General features: G+C 37.8%; 3 protein-coding genes and 2 long non-coding RNA genes across 6 annotated transcripts; 2 read left to right on the top strand and 3 right to left on the bottom strand.

Annotated features, from left to right (window-relative positions):
• Positions 1-980: 980 nt before the first annotated feature.
• LOC145485653 (5-hydroxytryptamine receptor 2A-like) lies at positions 981-2066 on the top strand. Its single transcript, XM_081464291.1, has 2 exons — positions 981-1489; positions 1809-2066. Exons 1-2 carry the CDS (start codon positions 1139-1141, stop codon positions 2064-2066), a joined length of 609 nt encoding a protein of 202 aa, XP_081320417.1. The 5' UTR covers positions 981-1138.
• A 1428-nt stretch (positions 2067-3494) lies between these two features.
• Positions 3495-9911, top strand: LOC145485180 (uncharacterized). Its single transcript, XM_081463880.1, has 4 exons — positions 3495-3844; positions 4783-4882; positions 7080-7151; positions 9095-9911. The coding sequence occupies exons 1-4, from the start codon at positions 3513-3515 to the stop codon at positions 9626-9628; spliced, it is 1038 nt and encodes a 345-aa protein (XP_081320006.1). The 5' UTR covers positions 3495-3512; the 3' UTR covers positions 9629-9911.
• A 3266-nt stretch (positions 9912-13177) lies between these two features.
• On the bottom strand, positions 13178-15021 carry LOC145485185 (beta-1 adrenergic receptor-like). Its single transcript, XM_081463886.1, has one exon. The coding sequence runs from the start codon at positions 14389-14391 to the stop codon at positions 13471-13473; it is 921 nt and encodes a 306-aa protein (XP_081320012.1). The 5' UTR covers positions 14392-15021; the 3' UTR covers positions 13178-13470.
• A 657-nt stretch (positions 15022-15678) lies between these two features.
• On the bottom strand, positions 15679-18752 carry LOC145485262 (uncharacterized). Of its 2 annotated transcripts, none has more exons than XR_014049168.1 (2): positions 16876-18752; positions 15679-16562 (listed from the first exon to the last, which is right to left on the bottom strand). It is a non-coding gene; the product is annotated as an uncharacterized LOC145485262 (long non-coding RNA). The 2 variants fall into 2 exon arrangements; XR_014049169.1 differs by having other exon boundaries at positions 16892-18752.
• Positions 18753-19204: 452 nt separating this feature from the next.
• LOC145485264 (uncharacterized) lies at positions 19205-22958 on the bottom strand. The gene is made up of 3 exons (XR_014049172.1): positions 22136-22958; positions 19963-20046; positions 19205-19574 (listed from the first exon to the last, which is right to left on the bottom strand). It is a non-coding gene; the product is annotated as an uncharacterized LOC145485264 (long non-coding RNA).
• Between the last annotated feature and the right edge of the window lie 3430 nt (positions 22959-26388).

Raw genomic sequence — 26388 nt, 5'->3', positions numbered from 1 at the left:
GCCTGACGGCTCTTGTGCCATGTTTTGTCCTAACCACATTTTGACGTCAGCTGTCATCTATTTAACAATTAGATTACGAGAGGTGATAGTTGATGAGAGTGAACAATTTATTTGCCTTAGTAAAATTCTTACTGAAATTTACCTCAAGTAATAATTTCCAATTATTTCTCGACGTATTGAATTGGAAAAACGGAAAAAAATGTTGCCGTTCTTTAGACGACCTTCAGCCACTACACACTAATGGCTGAGGGTGTATGATCAGTCGGCCAATCAGACTGCAGCACTTGTATTAGTGTGCTAGCGCAGATCTACTTATACTAAAGAGACGCACGGCAACATGAAATTTATTTGCTGAATAGAGGTGAAAGTTTATGACTTTTCCTACAAATTACCGGGGAACATTTTGGTCTATCAATTGTTCAATAACATCACTTGACACCACATGATGCAATCCTATTCCTAATTATTTCCAGTTCTTGTATCGTTATATTTTTCCTGTTTTTTAAAATCAAATTTGGAGCTTGCCTGAATTGTCAAAAAAAAAAAAAAAGAAATTGAAATTCCAGGCGGCGAATCCAAGATTGTGCGCAGTTTGAAATGTGTAACCGTCATTTAATTTTGACTTCTTTTGTTCACCTGTCATGATACGGCAGGTAATTAATAATAATAATAATAATAATAATAATAATAACAATAATAATAATAACTTTATTACCGTGTCAGTCTGTCTAGTTTTTACAAATAAAAACTAATTAGGGACACCGATCTACATTACTCTATAAATAAATAAAATAAGTTTACAATCTAGTATATGTACAATAACAGAAAAGAAAACCTATATAAATACAGTCTACAAATTATAGTAAATTAAACAAGTTTGGACGCTATACACACCATAAGACCAGGTTAAATAGAACTGAGTCAGCCTTTCAAGGTTTGTCTAGTAGGCGCAATCTTCTCCCAGACTCAAATCCCCGAAATCTACCTTTTAACTGTGTGTTGAAAGGAAAAGCCAAACAAATCAAAAAAAGTATTGACAGGAAGTGATGCTTTAGATACTTGACTAGGACATGGAATTGATATTTTCTTCACTGTTTCTTTTAAAGGGAGTCTAACGAACTCCTGTCAGGAAGACATAATGGACCTCGCCTCCTGGAGCAGCTTCTGGAGTATATTGTTTGGAACATTGGCACTCCTAATCTTCACTGGAAACCTATTTACTCTCGTCATATTTTCTAGACGAAAACTTCGCAAACGTCCACATTTCCTGTTAATAAGTTTAGCTGTAGCTGATTTGTTGGTTGGGCTGCTATCTCTTCCCATTTACGTTTCACTGCATATCCATACCACAGAGCAGTTGCTATGTGTTGAATTTGACTGTGTTGACATGTTAACCGGCCATACATCTGTGTTCATACTGGCTGCAGCAGCGTTGGAAAGAATGCATGCCATTGGCTGGCCTCTCCGTCATCGCATGCTTAGCACACGTGTCTAAATGTTGACCATTGTGACACCTCGGTGCTTAGCTGCACTTGTTACATCGTCAAGAATTCTTTTCTTTTTGACAGTCATAACCCGTCTTCATTTTGTCATGGTCATCACATTTTCTTTGACCCACTCACTGTTACGACTTCTTGTTGCTGCTTTATCTGGAAGACCCTTGGATTCGATTGTCAAATTTACAGAGAAATGCAAGCGAGGAAAAACTTAGCAAGACACTTCTATTCCTCACAGGTACCTTTGTTGTCACGTGTTTTCCATTTGAGGTGTTAGTTGTAGTACTCAATTTATGCCTGTCATGTCGGCAGATACCCTTTGCTTCCGTCTACGTCATTAGACTCCTCCATTACAGCAATTCACTCATTAACATCATTATATACCCGTTACGAATCCCAGAATTTAAAAAAGCTCTTTTACATCTTTTTCCTTCGTTTGGATGTTTGCGGCAAAGACATCGAGGAAGGTATCGCATACACGGAGGAATCTCCGTTATCTCCATGACAACCGTAATAGACTCTTATTCTCTTTTGGGGTTTGAGGCAACGGAACAGACATCCCATCTATAACTGTTACGTTTTGGCGCTGAAGTAACCATAGTACAATTGTTTTTAAAGAATATGTCAAATGTAAACTCTTATATTTTTGCTTGTGGAGAAGAGGGGTGACGGAGTCAGAATTTTAATTTTCTTTTCTTTGTTTGCTATTGGAATTAAAACCATGCAATGTTTGCTCCGCCATTTTGGATTTGAATTATGCAAAGCCGACTGCCGGAGTCCTTAATCGTGTCAAAATTTGATGTCTCGGGTAATCACCACTCGCATCATTTAGAACATCCTTGTATAAATGATGTTATTGAAAGGAAATAAAAACCAATTGATTAGTTCCATGAAACACTTTGTTCATCATCATCATCATCATCATCGTCGTCGTCTTAAACTTTATTTAAGTGTCGGGGGTTCTTATCTAGATGGCTAATTGGGGACACTGCTCTAAAAGTCAAGATATGTATGTCCATAGATACGACAAAGAAAACCATGGCAATTGTCCTAAAAAAACTGTGTAAATACAACCTAGTAGATCAATTAAGATATAATAAAAATACAGTAAAGAGAAAGTTAAATTAAAAGTAAATTACAATGGATGTATGTTATAATGCTAAAATGTGTGCTGTACGTCAACAACAGTTTACAACAACAGTTTATTTCTACTACTGTAAACAACTAAAAGAATTTACAAGATTATAATTATAAATATATAAATAAACAGTACAGTACATACAGTAGTGGACACCCAAAATAACTAAAAAGCTAAACTAGTTGGGTGACCGTAATTATAATAATTAAAAATGTAAGAGTCAGAAAAGAGGCACAACAAATACATTGGTACACATAAGTATCACAAACTTGGTACAAGATTAAATATACAAAACAAAACAAAATAAGTAGATATATACTATCAAAATATCAGTAAAAATTAATAGAGTCTAATGAAATGCGAAGTTAGTTCTTTTTTAAATTGATTAGAAGTACAACACTTGAATCTTTCATCGAGTTCATTCCATAATTTAGGTCCATTAAATCGAATATTAAATTTGCCATAATTTGTTCGAATTTTTGGAAGATAGAAAGTAGATCTAGATGCAAAGCGAAAAGCTCCATGATTAGCCTAAACGCCCGATAATTTTAATAAATTGAATTCCCCTGCCTCAAAGAGTTAATTAACTCCAAATTTATGTTCAAATTAAAAAACAAAACAAAACAAAACAAAACAAACAACAGCAACAAATTTTTAACGAGGATAAACAGAAAAACTTGAAATTGGAAAAAGTTGTCCTAAATAATTAATCCACAAATAGGTACAATGCAACGTATGCGATACAGTGACCGTTAGTTAAGCTTTTGAGCTTTACTTTGGCATATCGCCATTAATAATGCAAACACAATTTTAGAGGCGTATAGATGACTAACCTACTGTATTTAAAGTTCACTGTTCGTAATGATCTTCAGAACGTAATGAAGTCGGAAGTAGTTGTGTTGCTGTTCTTGTCTCAAACTGTTTACGCAGCTGAGGAAACATCGGCATATTCTCATTCAGCATTCTTCACAACGTGGGAAAATAAACGACTCATGGGATACGTTGTAGAAGAGTTTGAGTCAGCCAGTTTAATATCCTGCGGTCAACTATGTACGAGGAACGAATGGTGTACGTCTACAAACTTCATAATGTCCTCCCAAAAGGTTACAGCTGGAACCTGTGAGCTGAACAAACACGAGATTTCTGTGATCAACGAAAACGCACAGTTTTATGATCAATGCGGCGTTACGTTCGCAATTCATGAAGGTAAGTCATCTACTGGCACGACATTTAGAATTCCATGAAAGCTGGCTGCAGGAATTATTTCGGCACGTTAACATTTCTTGGGGGAAATAATGCTGTATTACGTTGCGAGTAAACTACTCCAGCTAACCTTTTTTTTTTCATTGGAATACAAACATTATTTACAACACCAATATCACTTACAATACTAACATTGCTGACGATACCTAAATTGTTTTCAATACTAATATAATTTATATTAGTATCACCCAACTAGCGGACTAATGCAAATCCTGCATTTTGATTGGCTACGCTACTAGGGGACTATTAGTAATAGTCCTCGAGTAGCGAAATTGGCGCCATCGAGCGTGACACTTTCTTTCATTTTATTCCCAAATAAATATTTCTTCAACTTGCATTTGCTAACTTTATTATTACCTTTTCTGCCCGACTAGTTGGGTGATACTAAAGCAATTAGACCCTTCGCCCTCAAGGGCCACGGGTCAATAGCCCATGAGGCGAAGCCGAATGGGTTATTGACCGTACCCGTAGCCCTTGCGAGCTACGGGTCTAATTGTTAAATAGTAATATTACTTACAGTACTAACATTACGTATAATTACATTGCAAATTAACTATTTTACACTGTCTGTTTCCTCAAACTTTTTAACAGTTAAGTAATGAACCAAAAAATGTCATTCAAACAGAATAATTTATTGAAAACATTTTTATTTTATATGTGTGTACATATATTGGCAGCAAATAATGTGAACATTTAATTTACTGAAAGTTTAAGATCTGTTCAACGAATTCTCTGCCGATTGACTTACGTCGACACGATGACATCTAATTATCATGCATTTCTCTCTCATTTTTGGATTCTCGTTTGAATTGTAATAATTTGAAAGATTCTCACGATATTTTGCCTTTTTCATTTTTTTGAAATTGTTAACTAACCTATTCAGAGATGTGTCATCACCACCTGCCTAAATGATAATTCGTGTTTGCTTGACAAGGAAAACCAAACCCTGTCCAGGGTCGCGGACAAGAACATGGGTGGAGACAGATGCGAAGGTAAAATCGATTGTAACAATTTGCGAGAATTCATTGCATCGGTTCAGATTTTGGTAACTGTCTTCAATAAAACGAAAGTCTCAACAAGCAACCAACAAACAAACAAAAAAGAAAAGACAGTAACAAACTAGTGCGACTGGCTTGCTATGTGTGAATGGAAGTCAGGTGCCTAATGGACGGCTTGAATATAATGAACCCGAAGTAGATAATTAACTTAACGCCACTTTTTTCAACAGGTATACAAAACACAGCAAACGTTCAGTGAATTAATTTATCAATTTGGTTTTGTATGGTTTCTTTTCCCTTGAAACGCTTCCTTCTTTCAAAATCTGGCATGCCCGTAACGCTTTAAACCAAACATGGCATCTTTCTTTTTGGTCGACCTCAAATTACTGCCAGGGAGAAAACGTTTCTCTAGGAGTGATATTTAATTGCAACCGTACACACAAGAGCGTAAATTTACTTCGCTTACGACTGTAAAGAATTGTTTATCGTTTTTCTTGCAATTACTTTAACAAACAATAGTGGATATTATTTAATCTCTTCCAAATTTAGTACCCTCGACGTGCAGGGAACTTCGTGACCAGAATTTGTAAGCAGCTCACTTCAGATAATTAAACCAATAGGCCATTTCAGGGGTTACCTTGTGGCTTTGTTTCAAAACGGATCCACATACAAAACCCTTCATATGAAAACGAGTTCGGTTTACATGAAAATGAACCTGTAGTGGAAACACATTTCTCTATGAATGGTTTCCCACGAAGGCTCGTTTTGACGCAGAGGTAAAGGGCAATGCGGGAATGTCCTATCACATATGTTTTCATGTAACATCATTACCGCAGGTGATAGTCTTAGACAAAATATTTCTAATCAGCTTCTTCTCTTTGTCTCATCGACAAGGCCTTTGTCATTTCAGGCCCTCGGGACTAGCTGGAAGCAATAATATTAACCCAGGCCCGGCCAGCCCTTACTACTCTGGAAAAAAATGAAAACGGCGTTTTTACTTAGAAAACGTATCATATCTTTATCGTCTACTGACTTGCTGGAGAAATTTAAAAGCGCAGCAGTCACCGTTCAGTTTGGATACGTGTTTGAGGAATACTCGGGAAGGGAAATCACATGATTATCGTAACGTCATCGCTTTTGAAAAATTCTGTTTTCAAACTGCTTTCCGTTCACACTAAAACGCGAAGTCGGCGTTTTTCAAAAGCCTACGGTTAAAAGAGCATTTAAAAAGCTCCGTGACAGATTAGGGTGGACGGTAGTGCTGAACCGTAGAAACAAAACTGCGTTTTTAAATTTCTCAGGCGTAGTGTTTGGTGAAAGCCTAAAATACTCATTACTACTCACCCTGTATATGCAAAACATATTCTAGATCGCTAGATAGCCTCAAATGAAGCTGCACTGATGGCATGTATTTTGGTTTGTAGTGTACTAAATCTTCTTAGAATCCATGGAAATTCCATAATGTGATCCGTGAAATTATCGCCGAAAGCCTTGAGTGCATATCACTACTCACCCTGAAGATTTGGAAAAGAAAGACACCACAAAATGCCAACGGGGTTACGTTAAACTCAGATTGCCATCATGAACGTCAAATTTATTAATCTGAGTGGAGAATTAATGAGGCCGGTTACTTTAATGGCAAAAGTTCGACGACAGCGCAGCTCGCTGCTACGGCAACGTTGAAACTGTACTGAATGTCACTTTCTGCATTCAATTTGAAATTTGCATCGAATATATTGGGAATCGGGCTGCTATCGTCCAATCAAATTCAAATTAAACATATGCTCTATTAACCCTCCGACGAACATTTGTTATATTAACCCTTGTAAACTCGCACTAGCTCCATTGGGTATTGGCTGTTATAATTTCTTTCGTTGGGTGGATGGCCCTTCCCTTTTTCTACAAGATGAAATCGAATGCTGGTCACGTCATGTAACGTCACATGACACCATTACGTCCCTCATCTTTGATCCGCCATCTTGAATTTCACTGTATATACTTACCATCTTGGACAATTCTACTGAATACAAATTCTAGTTCATTACCAGAAATAATTGGTGAAACCAATGGTCAAAGTAAAATATAATTATTATAATTCTCTAGTTTTGATTTCCTTGCTCTCTTAGGTCCAAAGAAAACAGAGATTATTCACTAAGGGTAGGCTCTGAGGATATTAATGTGTATTGTCACATGACTAGCCTCGGAGCATGCGGAGAAGGTGGATGGACGCTGGTAATGAAGATCAATGGGTCTCAGGTATGTTTCAGCCTCATTTTTCTGTTTATGGTATGTTTTAAGCAGCATTCCTTGGCTTACTTGACCTTGCTACAATCCTGAATCCAACCAAAACGATACTTGATTGCAATACACTAGGCAAAAAGTGTTATTAACTGCATGATAATGGGTGAAGCGCGGTGTTTGCTACGCTCTTTGCTGATTTAAATATTATTATTATTATTATTATTATTATTATTTTATTTTATTATTTTTTTCATTTATATGTATTTTCCCGTGATGTCGGTGACCAGAGCCAGGCTCCCACTCGGCCGAATTCTCGACAAAACCTCGAACCCCGCAAAAGTATATGGGAAATTTTCGTGGCCGGACAGCAGCGCAGATTTGCAATTGATTCCTAGTGTACAGTATAAACGTGAGGACATTTTCACGACATGGACATATGGATGTTTACACGTAGAAACGTGTGATTTATTTATCGCATGGTTAACACTTTTTTCAGAGACTCAAGAGTTATTGGGTTGTAAGTTTTTGGCTAGAGAGCTGTTTTTTTTTCTTGATTTCAGATTATTTGAACTTTGGCTAGATAAGAACGGAATTCAGTTGTTCTTGGTTGAAAAACAACAAATGTAATCGAATTAAATGGAAAAGCCAATGAGATATAGCTTTTCCCACATTAACATTTCACAAAAGGAAAGTGCGAACAGTTGTTTCCTCAGGTTTTGCCAGTAAACAGAGTCATTGTGTTACCACTATTTGGCTAGCGCTGATTCATAGAACCGTTTTCTATCGATTCCAGACAATGCACTTTAAATTTCATCAAGAAGTCTTCACCTTCCTTGTACGCGTCTTGTTTGGAATGTTGCTGTGGTTTTTATTCTTGGATATTCTGGTTCGCGCAAAATTCATGTTTTACAGATGTTCCTTTTTGTGTTTATTGTTTCCAAACGAAAAGAAAAGACAAATTAATACAACACCATAAAAAGAAAAAACAAAACAAGAAAAAACAAAACGAAACAAAACAAAACAACAAAAAAAGAAAACTCTATCAAAACACCTAAAGCCTTGGTCAAACGGCGCATGATAGTTGATGATAGTTGATGATAGTTGATGATAGTCGATATAGGCTTCAAAAGCGAGCAGCATTTTCAATGCGACACTAGCTGATATTAATCCTCATATTTTGTTTTATATGACACGTTTCGCTCGGACTTACAGTATTGTGCAAAAGTAATGCAAGCGATAATCGTTGAATATCGCACTTTGTTCTTGTGATATTTCGTTGATATCTCGGCAATATATCGCACATATAAGCGACGCGTGGCAACGATAATTCGACGAATATATCGGCGCCTCCCGTCGATATCTCGCCGATTGATCACACTTGCGAAACATCTCCGCAGCGATATCTCGTATTGCGCGCGACGGATTCATTACGACATGTGGCTCAGTTTACACATCACCTCTGGTTCAAAGGAGGAGGCGTGGCTGGCCCCAGCTCAACCTTTCTTGCTTTCGTTTTGAAAACAGGCGAGAGTTATTTTCCGCTAGTTTTAGAACATACAATGTAATAATAATGCTTGTTACATGACGCTACGTGACGTCATAGGTCAACCACCTAGAATTTTACATTTTTTTAATGATTCAAAAAACTAACGAACATTAAGTGTAAAATGATGGTAGATGAAATAGTTGACACAAAAATTACGTTAAAGGTTAGGGGACGGTTACTGAAAATTTCAGCATCACAATTGCATCCCCTTTTGAAAATTGCGGAAAAAAGACACGCGAGTAGCCGAAGTGGTATCGATCACCCTCCCCACCCCCATTCCTGTAATGGTAGGTCTGAGAACTTAAAAGTAGACCATTAATTGAGAGCAATAGAAATGACCTAGAAATTTCCAGCGCACTGTGTAGTTTGATGGGTTCTATCTTGATCAGAGCATGTCCTCTTATCGCCGTAGGGCACTTTTCACTACGAATCACGTCTTTGGAGCAACAAGGAAACTTTTAACCTCGAGGGAGGAAAGACGGGGTTTGACAACAATGAGACCAAGTCACCTACCTACTGGAACACACCCTTCTCTAAAATCTTTCTCGGCATGGAAGTTGGACAGCAGATCAATTTCATTACTATTCACAAGAAAGCCAGCTCTCTGTACACACTAGTCGCTGACGGCGTATTCCGGAACACCTCAGTGGGTCGCGACACCTGGAAGGCACTTCTTATTTCGCAAGGCTCCTTGCAGCGTAATTGTAATCAGGAAGGGTTTAACGCTTTTTCAGGCGTGGGAAGCAACTGGAATATGGACTGGTCTAAGGTAAGGATTGGCATTCTAGCCAACAGCAATAACGATTGCATCCCTTGTGACTCCAGAATCGGCTTTGGGGGAGGAGGGATGCATGATGATACCAACACTTGTGGAAACGACGCTAATTTTGGATCTGATAATGGAGAGCGACCCATCAAAGCGATGGGTTACATCTTGGTGCAGTGATGAGAGTAAAAAAAAAAATTTAAGGGCGTATTTCCATCAATGGAAATCTGAGTATAATAAATGGTTCGATTTACATAAAAATACTGTTTAAGTACAATGATGCTGTGAAGGGAATGTTTTAACCGATTGTACATGCTTAAGGTTGTGATGTCAAATAAACTAAAAGGAAAATCCCTTGTGGTCTTTTATAAGTTCTAGTATAGTTCTCTTCCAGAAATTGCTTAACACTGAATAAAATTTGCTTTGCTTTGAACAACATAATGCATTTTGCGCGCGCATGAAAAAATAAATAATGTATATATAATATCTTTTAGCCTTTTTTTTTCTCAAAGTCCGTCCTTGTGTGTTGGAGAACTGAAATCGTTAAAAAGACTAATTAATTATACAATTTGCGCCCTTTTCAACAATTCAGCTTAGATTCCAATCGGTCTTTCAGGAGCATTTCGTGCACGAAAGGATTTGATCAGTCATTATTTTTGCACTGTTGACCAAAACTGCAGCAAACACGCCATAATAGTCTAGTGTTCCTTTAACAACCACAGTTGCGTATTTTCCAAAAACCAGAGTTGTTCCTAATATTGTTTATTATCTTTATATCTCTTTGAATATACATCATTTATGTAACCTAGTAGTCACTTATGCTGCATGATGAATGAAAGTGGAAAAATATGTGTCTCAATTGACCATTCCCCGATGGGAATTTGACAGAATTCTGCCAGATTGAAACCGACCTCAAGATCCCAAAATCTTGCGCTCTAAATATGCGAGTGCGCTGCCTCTTCCGGATAAAAGTCTCTGTTCAGACTGTACGAAAAGTCGTACACATTTCGTGAAGACATTTCTACAAGGTTTTTAAATGCTATTAACACTGACTTCAAACTTTGAATAAACAACTTATACGCTACAGTTCACAGTAAGCTGTCTTAACACTAGAAAGTCCGCAATATTGCGCATGCACAACACTCGAAAGAAAGCACATGAACGAAAATAGTAAGCTTTGACAATGTTATGACGAAATTTACCATCAATAAGAGGACAGAAGCATAAAAAACTGACGTCAATTTGTTTTTACAATAACGAGGCCCTGAAATGGTCAAATGCCGGGAATAAATGAGGGGAAAAGACGCTGCAAACTTGCCGTAAAGAAAGATAAGTGAATTCTCTTTATGACGCGAACATTATCAATAGCTTTACTCGCTTGTTGATTGGCTACTTAAAAAAATCATAAAATCTCATTGGTCAAAAAGTTGACAGTTTGACAGCTGAGAGTTGAACTTGAAAACTTGCATAACTAAAAGTTTTATCCGTCTGTACTCTTATTGATGATGAAAATGAGCCAATCAGCATGCGAGAAATTCGACTGTGAGCTTTTAGGAACAGATAATGTCCAAGGACAAATATCCAAGGTCAGATGCTTGAGAAATAAAAATAACCTGGGATATTTGTCCTTGGACATTATCTGTTCCTAAAAGCTCACAGTTTTCCTCGAGCTACGCTCTCAGGAAACTGTTCGATTCTGGGAACAGATAAATAATGTACACGCGCACAAATATCCGAGCTTACTTTTTTCTCAAGCATCTGAGCGGGCCGGAATCCTAAATCTTCGAATTTGATTGGATAATCATACGCACGTTACTGGTCCAGCTTTTTACGATACGGCCCACGGGTCGGATATTTTCCCCGCTGTAGCGATTACGGCTCCTAAATTTCGCTCCTAAAAGTTAGCGGTAATCGTCAATCTTTTGCCTTTTTTACGCTTCCATCGACGATTAGTCAACGCCAGTTTATCTCTGTTCACTTTAAAATGGCAAGCAAAGTCACTGTAAGTAGATTTAATTGATTGTTTTGAGATTGTGAGAGTTTGCTTGGTTGTTTGTAGCTTGGCGCTGTAATGGCGCGAAATCCTGTGTGACTCTCGCCGTAAAATTTGAGTCAATTTCAGTCTATTTTACCTCTGATCGTTTCTTTATTTGAGATAATTTCTGTGGAATACACTTAACGAATTTCCTCGCTTTCTGCTATTCAGTTTACCGTAGAAAAGTCTGATTTAAGTGATTTTAATAGCAACGACAGACAGAAATTTCATACCACAAAAACAAATTTTAGAGAACTTAACTGGTGAAATAAGTGCAACTAACATAAAGTGGTTCGAAAAAAAAAAATCTGTGCTTTAATACATATTTCTTTGTCTACACTCTCTGAGTTAATCGCTCGTTGCGAAGATTTTTTTACAAATCGCTAGCAGACGGCGCGCAAGCCGATTCAATGACAAAGTTGAGTAAACAAACCCATATGTAATCTGTAAAACCAATTTACTGCAGGGAAAAAATGATAAACATGCTATTTGCCGGCCTAGGGTCGGTCCGTATAGTGAAAAAATGTGACCTCGGGCTTGAAAATGCCGCCTTCGGCCCGCGGTCTCGGGCAGCATTTTCAAGACCTCGATCACAGTTTTTCGCTATACGGACCTCCCAGCCGGCAAATAACATATAGATATTTTCGCACCAAATGGAGATTATTGTGTTTATTATCCTTGAAATATTTTTCGCAGCACCCGCGGTTTTGAAAATTGGGGAATATCAGCTCGGATACTACCCTGTTTTAGTTGGGGAGTATTCAGTCACGTGACGCGTTTAAACCAATCGCACGAGACCGAAGAAAAGAAAGATGACTCTATTCGAATAAGAAAATGGCCTTAGAATGGAAAATGTCATAGTAGATAAAATTAACAGGATCACAACGTTTTGCAAAAAGTGGCTAAAATATATCACTAACTAGCCATCCAGTCAATCATGACACAATGTTTGAGTGTAAATTTTAATCAGCATGTACAACAAGTATGATATAATCCTTCGTGACATACCTTTAAGGCATACAACAACGACAAGTGTCTACTACATGTAATACCAGGACTAATATACTGCTGCTAAGCTAAGAACGAGCGGTGGTGTAATACAAATCTAGCAACATCACGCAAACACACAATCGGCTCGGATATGATTAACTGCGTATTATACTGCTATTGGTTCAAACCCAATACTGTAAATAAAGTAATATATCAAACACGAAAGACCATGTTTGACCGCATCTCCAATCAACGAGAAAAGAGTTGAAAATACGACGCGCAGGGGAGTATTTTTGACGAACTTCGAGGCGTTTGGAAATGTGGTCCAACAGCGCCTTGAGTGTTTGATATATCTTCTCAATCGAAACTAAAACTAAGGAGAAATGGAGAATTAAAATGGTAAAAATCTATGTTAATTAAGATATTCGTATATCGAGACACCGTCACGATCATGATTTTCTTTGTTTAAACGTGATGATTTATTAATGAGTCTGAGAGAGCTTACAACACGTCGAGTTGAATTAAGTATCCGAAATAACACGATTTCAAATATCCGAAATTTTGACATTATGATGTTGACTTGACATGGCATGACATGACGTTACATTACGTGTTACGGTTTAGCCTCAACTTTGATTTTAGTTTTATCGTTTTATTTACAGTTTTTTTTTTTAAATACCATACGATTTCACTAAGCTATATAAAGGAGTAAGAGCTATAAACTAAATAAATAATGTGCTCATTCCTCCACAATCCACTGAGCATCTTTATCTTGGTGTTCCCGAAACATTTCAGCTCATATATTTCGTGAACGGAGAAGGTGCTCGGTCATCATTTCAATGGTGTCTTGACCAAAATACAGCGAAATCGTCGCGATAGTGTCCTCATGAAAATCTTAATCAACTTTTTAATTGCGACCTGTGTGCTAATCTGCTTTCCAACAACCCGGCATGAACAGCTAAATCGTCAGACATTGTCGTTCCGTTATACGTTCTGATCAGGAGTAACCGAAGTTTTCCAAAGTCAGTGCACCTGAAAAGTAAGTAAGCTTGATATTTTTTCGACTATCAGCCAAGGGATAAAGCTCACGATGTACGGCACGACCGCATTTGCATCTGAAAAATGTTTCTGAGACGGCTTCTCTGTAATCTGGTATTCTGAGACAGTAAATGATAAAGTTGATAAAAGAATTACTGAAATGAAGCAGCTTAATTACCACCAAGACCACATAAGGGATTTCCTTCGTACATGGCGAGCACAAATGGAACACACTGACCAATACTTCAAATGGCAGCCACGTCAAAACAAATGTTCCCGTTATCAAGAACAATGTCTTCGACAGCCTAGCCTCACTCCTCATCGTTCCGACTCCATCTTGTACTCGACAAGCTTGCTTCCTCCATATGACGCAGTAAGCGGTGCAAGTTATCAACAAAGGAGTTGATAAGCTGATAATGATAACAATTACGAAAGAGCGAATTGTTATGACGAATGAACCAAGTAACACTCTGCCTGTAGTCGGAATAAGCGACAGGATCCATGGTGTTACTATGGCAACGGTGTAGTCGCGCGAGGAAAGTGTTCGGTGCTGAAGTGGTCGAGCAATAGCGTTAAGTCTTTCAAGAGAGATCACAGCCAGAGTGAAAATGGAACAAAAGCCTGTAAACATATCAACACAATCAAGTACTAGTGTTGACACTAGTCTGTCCTCAGGGATGACAGTTATCATGAAAATAGGAATTGCGAACATTCCAACCAGAAGATCAGCTATTGCCAAATCGATTAACAGGTAATGACAACGTTTGCGAAGCTTTTGCTTGCGAAGAACCGCAATTGACAGGGAGTTACTAATGATGATTATGACAGCTGTCACTGCAAAACACACACTCCAGAACAAGTTCCAGCTGTTGAAAATCATCGGGAGAGCACAATTAGACAGCTACCTGCAACAAAGAATGACAGCAGGCGTTTATCGTCTAGGATTTAACATTGAGAACAAATAGCATCTGAAATAGAACCCTACATGCTTGTTAATTTTGATTCTTAGCGTAGCAGACACCAACTTAGCCTGGACAATGAAGTGGAAGTACAGACTCCTTTGACAAAGTTATGACGGAATTCGCCATCAATAAGAGGACACACACACAAAAAGGTGGCGTCCTGTTGTAAATTTTCTTTAAAGTAAAGGAGAACCAAGCTGGTCAAACTCTTCTGGGGAAGGTAAAAGGTAAAGTCTGCTTCAAGCCAGTGCCGTCGAAGCGTATCCCGAATTCCCTGGCCTATTAAGTGAGTCGGAATACCGACCACTCGAATGGGATGCTGGTCCATCGCAACCCCCTTCCCAGCATTTAGTTAATTGTTGCCTATACAACAAGCTGGCGAGACAATTAGCGACGCAGATAGCCAGGCTTGATCGACCAGGGTCACCAGACACGGCCACTACGCAAGAATTCTGTCGGGAGAAAATACTCGGCTAGCTGAAGAATCTGGATTTCTTTACCAAAAATAATTCGGACATAACCGTCATAAGCTTCAGATAACGTAGAAAAACTCGAAACGTAATTGCTGAAACGAAGCGTTTAATATATAGATTTAGGCCAGCCTAAAAGCGGAGCTCCTCAGTTATTTTTCGGAATGTTGTTACTAATGAAAATAATCCAACATGTATGAGGTAAATTGCGAATGATTTAATAGTTTCAGCCGGAACTAGTATTACTTCAGCAGATCGAGGTGTAAGATGGTGTGATTATGAAATATAGAGCCACGATTTCAAGGATTTCTGGGAAGCTACCAAAAATCTTGATCACATAACAGAACTGTCTTCTCTGCTTTTTGGTGGCATTTCTTGTTCTTTCCTACCTTATTCAGAAAGACAAGGCATTGTCATTAATCATTATATTCTTCCTTAGTTAACATGGGGACTCCCACACAAAAGAAGTTTACACATTTTTGTTGTTGTGGGGACTGATTGAAATGCAGTGGTTACAATATACTCAGTCCCTGAATCTCTACCAAATGAAATCTCACAAAAATACCAAAACAGTATACATATGTGAAAAGTTGGAAAGTTTTGTTTTCTAACTTGTCCCCAAAGATACATTTAGCCATCTTCACTATTGTATGGAGTCTCCTCCTGCTGGAAGGGTTTGCAATAAGCAAAATCACCCTCGCATGAATGGTAATTACGATATTTTTTTTTGCTGATCATGAATACTTGCATAGGCTTCTAATAATAATTTTATTATTCAATTTCAATGTGATTTGTTCTTTTTCTCGACTGGCATTGTGGACTACAAGAGCTGCGATTGGGTTCCATTGATTAATTTTGCTATGATTAAATTATACCAAGAATTATCAGTGAGCTAAGAGGAAGTTATATTATGTACATGTATTTTGTCTGCACTACACAACCAAATGCACTCAAAGGTTATGAGGCATAGGTACATTTGTCAGAAGAGCCCAGCATATCCAAGATATGTTTTGATTGACACATCGATTAAGATAATTTACAGCAAAATGGATAAAAAATACATCAATATCCTACATGCACCAAAGCCAGACATGGGGTTATAAGGCAATCGTTTAAACAACAGATTGAAATAATTTATAAATTAGAGAACACTATTTCTACAACAGAATGGAACAAATTAACCTTATCGGACATTGCGAATGGCAAGGCTGTCTGTAGAATGTCACAAATTTCTCAACCCTTTCTTTCTACAAAAATGCTAATCCTGCAACTTTGCTTAAGACCCAGTTCTCCATTTCGTGTTGGCAAAATATCAATTTATGCCATGTCCAATGCAGATTATCACAAAATTGATTTAAAAGCTCAATAAATATCATTTTAAAGCCAAAAAGCCAATTATTTAAATAAACCATGAGTAAATTATCTCTAAGAAAAACTGATTAAATTAACAGGCACTTAAAAATAATTAGTTAATATGTGTTTCTTAATAATGTAATGCGGTGTATCTGTCACAATGTTGCAGCTATGATATTACTACAAACAGGATGGGTTGCAGAACTGAACCTCCAAGTCAGTTTATTCAATGAACTTGGTGCAGAAATATAATCCCATCAAGTTGTCTGTAAATACAGAGAAACCAAACAAAGCATTACAATCATAAGTAATGAATTACTAAACTCTTTTACATGTACTGTATCAACAGTGTATGTTCCATTAATATTGGGGATCTCTCAGAAGCTGCATCCATGATAAATTAATTTGTTCCCAGATGCATTTGTTTATAGAACTTTTCACAAATTAATATCTCTGTCATAACAGTGACCTCTGTGTTCTCCAACAATTAGCACACAAGAAAAATACACTCAGTAAGATATTGTTTACAATAAAAATCAATGTCTATAAGCAATCATAAGGACCTTAAATTTATATTACCTCAGAAATATCTCACCAGGCCATGGTTGCTTTGAAAATCTTTGATGTTTTAATACAGGCTCCCCATCTGTAACCTGTTCATATATTGACTGACAGGAACAGACATGTAATTCCTTTCTTTGATATACAGTGTACTTCATTGTTAGCTGTTTACTGAGTGTTAGTAGTGAATCAAATGCTAGGGGTTGGTACTCCAACTTTCACTGTGGCAGGCTCTGCCCTGAGATACAAAGCAAACTTACATAACTGTTATGAACTTCACCACTTGCTTTCGAGAGCAAATGCAATTTGCTTCAAACAAGCAACTGGAACATTGAGGGTTACAACAATGTGCACAGTCCCAATCACAGGGTCATCCAGGCTGTTTGGTTGTACATATAACTGTACAACTGTATATGAGTTCAGCTTCCAGAAGAAAATCAGAGTTTGTCAGGATAAATACTGATGTTCTTGCCTACTCAATGAATGAATGTGCAGTTCCAGAAGATATTCACACCCAACACCCATTCACGGCCAGTCTTTAGAAATTCCAAATTAAAATATCAGGAATCAAGAGCTCTAATAGAGAAAAAACCTCCATGTGGGGTATGAATCTTTTCTTGAAGAAAACAATGTCTGAGAAATCATTAATTACAAAATAATGTTTAAGAAACATCTTACCTTTCAGAGAATTTTGTAATCTACACTGTCTGGCCAGTTGATATACATGTATTTGACAAGTTGACACTGGGCATGTTTGTAAATTTGTGCACTTCAACATCACATTACTATGTAGTAGCACTGGCCAACTAAAAACAAACAGCATAATTTGGTTAATTAATATACACTGTACATTATTAGGTTGAAATATTGGTGTAGATTGTTGCACATCAACAGATACAGAAACTATTTGCACCTGAATCATAATGAGTGAAAAATCGTGCATGAGACATTTGCATGTACATGTAACAGCCCTCCACCTCAGAACCATCACAGATATGATATTTTTAAACTCTCTGAAATTTCAGATTATTCAAGATTAACATATGCACATACATCATCTGGGGCAACCCTAAAACACTGAATTTGGAAACCGAAATCCGGAATCCAGAATCTGGAATCCAGAATCCCGAACCAAAAACCAGAATCTGGAATCCAGATATTATGAATGATGATAGAAATAATTCACTTCAGCAATGTCTAATAAATAAATATGAGCAAAAATCATTTTGTTGTTATTTATTTTCTTGGCTTTACTTCAGCCACAGACTGTAATTGCTAAAAAATTATTGACTAGTTCTGAACAACCCTTAGCTATATATCTGGCCCCGTTGTTCAAAAGCTGCATAAAACTATTCATTGGGTACATCACTATCCAGTCAGGGTTACTGATTTTTTGGGTGGATAGAGTTACTCATAGCCTGCGAGCAGGCTCTAGTATCTGTCTCTATTGTCTGAGCAGGCTAAATAGGTGTCTAGTGTTTTTCTGCATTGGCATGTCACCAAGAGCCTTCATGTGGCTTTGCCAATCACACCCCCAGCCCAAACATGAGAGCCTGCTCATAGGCTAAGTTACCCATCTTTTGTTCAAGCTGGCCCTGGTGAGAGCCCGGTTCTTGTCTAGATCAAATTGCTCTGAGAAGACTGGTGAGCAGCACATTAACAACAAGCTATTATAGGCTATTGCAGTGAGTTTCTGGCAGTCTTTTAGCATCTTTGAACAGCATGTGGTCTGATCTGTCAGCAAGTGAGAAGCAGACGGAAGTAAGTGTGCAACATTTCTACAAATTGTTTTAATATGATGGCCGCCAAGAATATGAAATGCTGATTTGTCACAGTATGTGTGGAAATTGTGTTAATCTGGAATTGGTCTCGTATCTGTTGGAAAAATCAAATTTCATATTGAGATCAGACGGGTTAGCCCTTGGACTTCGAAATTGGGGGCCGTGACCGTCAATGTACAGGGGGCTGCCACTGATGGATATCCTGTTCTCTATGACATTTTCTATCTTGTTCAGTATGTACTAGACATAAAGGATAAATTTATACTTCCGGTAAATTGAAGATCACTTATTAAACAAAATGGCAATTACCAGCAAGCTTATTTTAGACACTCTCAAGGTGCTTGGAGTAAAATTAAGATGCACTTTACTGAGATTCTCATAATCATAGCCCTCACTAAAAATAACGGTTGCACAATTTCAACAGACGGGGAATTTTTGTTTCAAAAAAGGTTAAGTTTGAGGTCCTTTTACTTGGCAGCTTACTTTTTACAGTCGAAAAGCTAAGCAAAACAATTTTTGCGTACTTGAAGAACTTATTTTCTTTGATTTGCAGATTCCGGTTCCAGTTTCTGGATTCCGGTTTTTGGTTCCAGATTCCGGATTCCGGTTTCTGGGTTTTAGGGTTGCCCCATATTTAACATATTGTTTGCTTCACATTCAGTTTACACATGGCTGTTATCCAGCATAGGCAGACTTATAAGTTTTCCTTCAAAAATATATTGCAACAACTATTGCATCTTTCGTTACCTATTCTTGTGATGAAATGACACAAAATTCAAGAACAAGAAGTCATAAGCATAAAACTAACTTACATGGTAGTGCTTACAGTTCCTCTTACCGTCTGCATATGCTGTCCATAAACTGATGCTGCCTGGACAATGTACTCATTATTTTTCTGATCACACCTCTTAAAACGTCACTGTTATATAATTTGTCCTGAAAAAGCAATACATGAAATGTTATACCTTTGGCACTCACCAAATGCCTTTACAAGATGTATAATGTACACCATATCAACATTCACAATTCTCTTTACTTTCATTGTAACTCTTTTGTGTCATTTTCCTTCACTTGAAGACAGGACTTCCACATTAGGTTATAATTGCCTCTGGAATCTCTATGAATTCACAGGGAGTGATAACAATTAAATCATGACTAATTTTAGCAAAGGAGGCATTCAAATGTCAGATTTTAATGCTAAGTTTATACAGTAACTTTACATTACTCTTTGTACATATATATAACCTCTCAATTATTGCACCTATAGACAGAAGGTGTGCTGGGGGAAGAAATGTTCTAAACTCTCTGAACTTTTCCCCCTTACCTGTAATAGGATGACTATTATGAACTACAGTTTGTAACCAACACCAACATCAGGTTATGTATACACATGTATATTTGTTGTCATCTGTAATCATAAAAAAATAAAAATTTAAAATCCCCCATAAAGTTCACACTCAATAACACTGCTACATGTAGCGCTGTTACTGGAAATCAATTTAAGTGAAACTGTTGAAACAGCTCTGCCAAAATTTTCCCTAGCAGTTAAGGCAGGATAACAGAATATACATGTAGCACACAGCAAAGGCTAGAGATACACACATGTTAGTTATCAGTTAGGATTTGGTAAGCTTCTGTGCTGTATGTATGGTGGAAAATAATAGATTATCAGAAATGAAGGTTCCTGAGACATTTTGACAGCACTGAGAGGAATTAATATATAAATTCACAAAAGAAGGAGAAGTTCTTGCCCTGTCCAGTTCTCTGTAATAAAAATATCATTTACATGAGTCATTTATAATATGTGGTTTGTGTTTAAAGCCGATATAATGCACACTCTGATTCGCCAATTCCAGTGCATTATTTACATTTACATGGTATACCTTGGTAAAACCATAAAACATTGCGTGGGACTAAAATAAAAAATATAAAAAATAAAAAGAAATGCCTAATTCATAACAATTTAAAATACTCAACACTAAAACGAATTTAAGAAATTAAGAAAACTATTGCTTTTTTCCGGAAAATTGTAGCGACTGAAGACAATGATGGAACACTCTGAGAGTGCATTCTATCAACCTGATGAGATAAAATTTAAGGAGAATAGAGAATTCACAAAGTTATATCACAAACAAATTGGTACAGGACAGGAGAAAGGAAACTGTACAGCCAGGAAGAAACTGAAACTTTCTTCGACCAGCAAAAAAGTATGCATGCACAACAAAGAAAACAGTCAGTGACATTCATTTAATAAGTTAGTAAATAAAAAATTAGTGTGAAGAAGAGAGTAAAGAGAGAGAGAGAGAGTGGAGATAGGAGAGCACTCTCTCCAACTAAATTGTGCATATATGTATGTAAAAGTTCTTCTTATTACTGAGAAATGGTCAGGGCAAGAACTTCTATTACACTGTTCAATTTACCGAGTCAATTAGTACTATCTCACTTTTTTGGAACATTTCCATATTAAGTGTAAATACCGCATTGGGGAATAACCTCTTATTAACAAAATACGGTCCATATACCCCCAACCAAAAGCAATGGCACAAATAACATGAAATAGCCAATCAAAATCAAAGCAGAGCTTCATTTGCAGACAGGATTGCCATGCATAATCGTCTACTCGACATTTTGGACTATATAAGCATTTCACCAAACCGAACTAATTGGACAGACAACAAAATAAAACGAGGAAATCTACATTATAAACACAAGATGCATATCACTACATCTGAGCTCGAGTATCAACAGCAAATCCCTTTTCAGTGAACGGTGACCGAATAAAAGAGAGGGTAAAGAAAATTCGTTTAAGCTTGCGGTGTTAAAGTTGAAAAATTATTCACGCTTAAATTTGAATATTACTGAGAGTCTGTATTTTTGCCGACGGCTTAATTTAGCTATGCAGTCATTTCATTGGCAGTAGCTTTACCAGTCTTAACCAATTTAACCTCGGAATTCACAAAAGCATTTCGCCAAACCGAATAAATTGAACTAACAAAACGAAGAAATCTCCATACTTTGTAATCACAATATGCAAATATTCACATAGGAACAAAAGTAAATTTAGCAAATCCTGTTCGCTTCGGCTTAAAATGGTTTGTAGACCTTTCTTGGTTCAGTTTTCAACAACAGAAGAACAAATTTTAGCAGTCTACGAAGCGGCAGTGCTACCTAAATCAGAGAAAACTTCAAAACTCGCCCGGCCGTGTTTACAAGTACGATTTTGGTTAAGCTTATTTTTAGATGTGAGGTTATAAGCTTAAATTGACGACGAAAATCGATAGAAAACATAATTTGTTTACAACTTACAGCAACCTCCAAAGCGACCCACGTGTTATTGTTTAGAGACGAGCGAAATTAAAACGATGCAATTTTTAAAATCTCTTACAGCATGGCTTCAAATAAGGAAGACTTTTAATGGATTCCAATTGAAAATAAGCTTATATCGCCGAGGAAACTTGTTAATTTTCATACCAAACGCAACAACAAAAGTCACTTACCGCAAGTTGGCAATTCAGTTCGGCCAGTGTAAATCTTCCAGGCAGAAACTTGCAGCAAAAGTTGTGAAGACTAAACTGAAGTTATATTTTCGATAGATCAACGAATCAACCACTTCTTTCCGCTACGTTTAGTGTTTTGCAATTTCTCTAAAACACTCGGGTACGTTTGATTTCTCTAATGTTCATCACCTGACCAAATCAGGTGACTTTTGAATTTTCTTGCACGGCTGCACAGCATCACGTTCGCGCGAATTTTGAACTTGGCCATGGGGAGTTCGGCAATCTTCTGAATCAATTTGTCGGGTACTTTCGCCTCCTTTCTATAGCCCTCGTTAGCTTTGGTTCACGGCATTGTTCGGTATTATTTCACCTCCTTTCTCTAGCCCTTGACTAGCTATAATTCACGGCATTGTTCAGTACTGTTTCGCCTCCTTCCCCAGCGCTGGCCCGCTCAGTCTTTTTCGCGATATTCTTCGCTACTTCTTTGCCTGTTAATTCTTGCTTTCTGTCTTTTGCTTCAGCGCAACCCTGTCTTAAAAATATTAAATCAACCTCCGCTATCGTTTTTCTTTAAAAATCCCGCCAAGAAAAATGGCATTCAGCCGCTACCAACTGAGGGTGCATGTCTCTGTCAACCTATTAGCTGGAGTATGGCCGCCATCTTGCGCGACTCCGTCGTCGTCGTCGTCGTCTTCGTCGCCGTCGTGCGTACGCGCCCACGAGCAATACCGCTAGCCATGATAACCATGAGAAAATCAATTCATGGGTTTCCTTTTCTCCCCTATATGGGTATGGGGCTCCGCCGGAGCTCCGCTATAATAAACCTTTATTCTATTTCATTTTATGTGAGTTCAGCACCACTTATATCAACTTCGAGCACAGATAATATATAAATTTAGACAAGCCTAAAAGCGGAGCTCCTGAGCTGGATTGTCAAAGCCCGATTAAGCTTACCCAGGGTAAGCGAAAATTTAATTTGAGTTTTGTAACTTTACGGTGTGGTTTTCCCTTTATTTTGTTTGGCCTTCTGTTTTGAGTTTGAATAATCTCAAGGTCCTCAGAATACACAAAACAAAAGCAGTCCAAAACATTTGTATACAAGAAAAAATTATACTTCGGTTAACTTTTATAATCCTGGGTTAACGTTAACCGGTTTCCGAATAACCCGGCCCTGTTTACAACAAGTTGACCTGACATGAGCCCGGGATCCAATAAAAAAAAAACCAGCACTTGGTTAGCGGTCAACTTCAAAAAGCACGTGACCTCGATAAGCTCTAAACTTGAGCCCGCGATATGGTAAAGTGATACTGGTCAGCAGATACCTTGTTTTGACAGGTGTCAATTGACCATAACACGGATTTCCAATATCAAAGAGGGGCGCTACAGACCGAGAGTGCATGTCGCTGTCAACCTATTAGCTGGAGTATGGCCGCCATCTTGCGCGACTCCGTCGTTGTCGCCGTCGTACGCGCCCACAAGCGATAGCGTTAGCCATGATAACCATGAGAAAATCAGTTCATGAGTTTCCTTTTCTTTCCTATATGGGTTTATAAAATAACTGAGATACTACGCACGCTCTCATTAATCAATAGAGTTGCTAAACCTATGTTCTATTGTACCGGTAAACCACGGTTCCCGATCTATAGCAACTCCAGGCGGGAACTAGAGAACTCCGAACTCTCGCGATAACAAATGTAATTAACAGTTTTCCCTTTTACTGCCTGAGATATCAATAACACGAATATCTTTTCATTCAACATATACATCGAAATTCATGAGGAGCCTTACCCTCTAAAAAAATTCTTTCCAGGAGGTCTTTTAATCTTGTACACGACTTATCATCGCACGCCAGGAAATGTAACATAAAACAGGACCCCATACATGCTTTTATTTGTCACGCAGTTTTGCCTTTGCGAACATGCTTGAAGCCAGTGATTCGTTTGTCGCATCTTTGTTATAGTACTCTCCTTGCTAAACCGCCAGAATAGCTCATTGTGGGGCTTAAAAGAGATGGTTATAATTTTATGACATTTTTCTTCTGTGGAAACATTGCCAACACCGTCGCGTCAAGGGAAGCCGATTTGTACCAAAATAATTATGACAATTATGGCGAAAACAGCCAGTAGAAATCTACTGTGGTAACATATGTATGAATGCCGAACAAGACTGAAATCGGTAATTACTAGATCATTAGTCTTAATTTTGGCATAGCGAAATAGGGATACATGGCGCACGGCACTTTCGATTGATGAACATGACTTCGAGTATATTTTGTTTTTGTTTGAGCCACATTCTTATGTTAGAATGATGTCAAGATTTCGCAGTTTACATTGCAATATTTTTCTAGCTATATAGCTAGTATAGACGAGTCCGAATCCTTAAAGCCAGGTCTTGGAATAAATGACGTTTTCTTGGGTTAAGACAACGAGGCATGCATTTGGTGTTTTTTTGTCTCGATGATCATTGTTCATGTCGGACTAAATTATTTTTGGCGGGAAATTTCCGCGCGGCATTGCCATCAATCCTCCGATCTACAATGCCATGCAACAAGGAAAAGACTGCAGTGGTAAGTTGCACTGAAATTATTAAATGTGCTGATATCAGAGAGCTTTCATATTTTCGTACGTTCCTAGCCTAAACCAGAGAAGAGAGTTCTGTGAGACCGGTTGTCATATGTCGCAATGAAGCAAATTATCTGATTCACTTTGCGCTAAATACATACTTAACTCGGCTTAACTTGTTCTGTCTTGCTTGGGTAGTCAGTTCTTTATTGAGCTATTGTTGTCTGTCGAGCAGAATATTAACCTCGCGCGCTAGCTTATTCTGTCTTACTTGGGTAGTCAGTTCTTATTGAGCTGTTGTTATCTGTCAAGCAGAATATTAACCTCGCGCGCTAGCTTATTCTGTCTTACTTGGGTAGTCAGTTCTTATTGAGCTGTTGTTATCTGTCGAGCAGAATTTTTACCTGCCGCGCTAGCTCATTCTGTATTGCTTGGGTAGTCACTTCTTCTTCAGCTGTTGTTAACTGTCGAGCAGAATATTAACCTCGTGCGCTAGCTTATTCTGTCTTACTTGGGTAGTCAGTTCTCACTGAGCTGTTGTTATCTGTCGAGCAGAATATTAACCTCGCGCGCTAGCTTATTCTGTCTTACTTGGGTAGCCAGTTCTTATTGAGCTGTTGTTATCTGTCGGGCAGAATATTAACCTCGCGCTTTAGCTAATTCCGTCTTACTTGGCTAGTCAGTTCTTGATTGAACTGTTGTTATCTGTCGAGCAGAATGATAATACTAACCTTTTCTGCTTTATTTATTTCACCTGCTTGCACCCTAGCATTTCTTGCCTTGTTTGAGAGGTCCGTATTTTGAGTTGTTTCTGTATTTTGAGAAAGGAATCATCTTCGTGCTTAACATAACATCTGCCTCTTTTTTTCTTTTTCCATAGGGAAGCTGGTCTGCTAGCGGTATTTGTTCCGCAAACACGAAAGTTTGGAGTCTTACCTCATTCTTATATGTTAACTTGAGATTTCAGGACATTTAATAAATATTATTACGGCCATTTCATGAAACGTGACAATGTACAAAGCCGCGGACCACATGAGAAAAATAATGCCGCTGGATGGGCTTTGTAACTAAATTAGTGTCATTATGTGTTACCGCAAATGTGACAAATAACACCTCGATCGTACAAAACTTGCGAACCTCGATCTTCAGTTAGGTTAATAATAAGCCATGGGTGGATTCAACACACCCATGGCTTATTATTAACCTAATTTGCATAGATTTTTTTCGTGGGCAAAGCTCCTCATGGCAAGGAGAAACTGGACCAGAGGCTGGTCGTAATATAAAGCTTTTTATTTTTTTCCACGGCAAAACTTTTACGCCGACTCCGGTTACGCTTGAGATTAAGACTAAGGAAGTTTTAAACACTTATTTCGGTGCTCTCCGCGGTCTGTGGAGGACGAAGTCAGCTAGGCTTTACTGATCAATTTGGGTTGTCAAAAAATTAGGGAAAAGATTTCTTTCTATCAGAAATTTTGAGTTTAAGCTCAGTGCATTCATAACACGATAAATGAATTTGATTTCGATAAGCTTAGCCTTCAAGCAATAGTTTTCATTTAGCAAAACACAGAGAGAAACACGGACTTCATAGCCTTCAGCATAATTAAATAAATTCTGAATAAATTACGGAAGCAGCGTTTCTGTTACTGACCTTTATTCCATTCACAAAACTTTGAAAAGTTATCGTTAAACACG

This window comes from Orbicella franksi, chromosome 4, assembly GCF_964199315.1.
Source record: "Orbicella franksi chromosome 4, jaOrbFran1.1, whole genome shotgun sequence".
Taxonomy (NCBI): domain Eukaryota; kingdom Metazoa; phylum Cnidaria; class Anthozoa; order Scleractinia; family Merulinidae; genus Orbicella; species Orbicella franksi.
The sequence above is the reverse complement of the archived record's forward strand: the minus strand, read 5'-3'. Positions and strand labels throughout refer to the sequence as shown.

Coding starts and splice junctions, on each gene's coding strand:
- LOC145485653 (XM_081464291.1), top strand. CDS start 1,139: ATGGACCTCGCCTCCTGGAGCAGCTTCTGGAGTATATTGTTTGGAACA. Junction 1,490..1,808: donor ATCGCATGCTTAGCACACGT/GTCTAAATGTTG, acceptor TCATGTCGGCAG/ATACCCTTTGCTTCCGTCTA.
- LOC145485180 (XM_081463880.1), top strand. CDS start 3,513: ATGAAGTCGGAAGTAGTTGTGTTGCTGTTCTTGTCTCAAACTGTTTAC. Junction 3,845..4,782: donor TTCGCAATTCATGAAGGTAA/GTCATCTACTGG, acceptor ACCTATTCAGAG/ATGTGTCATCACCACCTGCC. Junction 4,883..7,079: donor AGAACATGGGTGGAGACAGA/TGCGAAGGTAAA, acceptor ATTAATGTGTAT/TGTCACATGACTAGCCTCGG.
- LOC145485185 (XM_081463886.1), bottom strand. CDS start 14,391: ATGATTTTCAACAGCTGGAACTTGTTCTGGAGTGTGTGTTTTGCAGTG.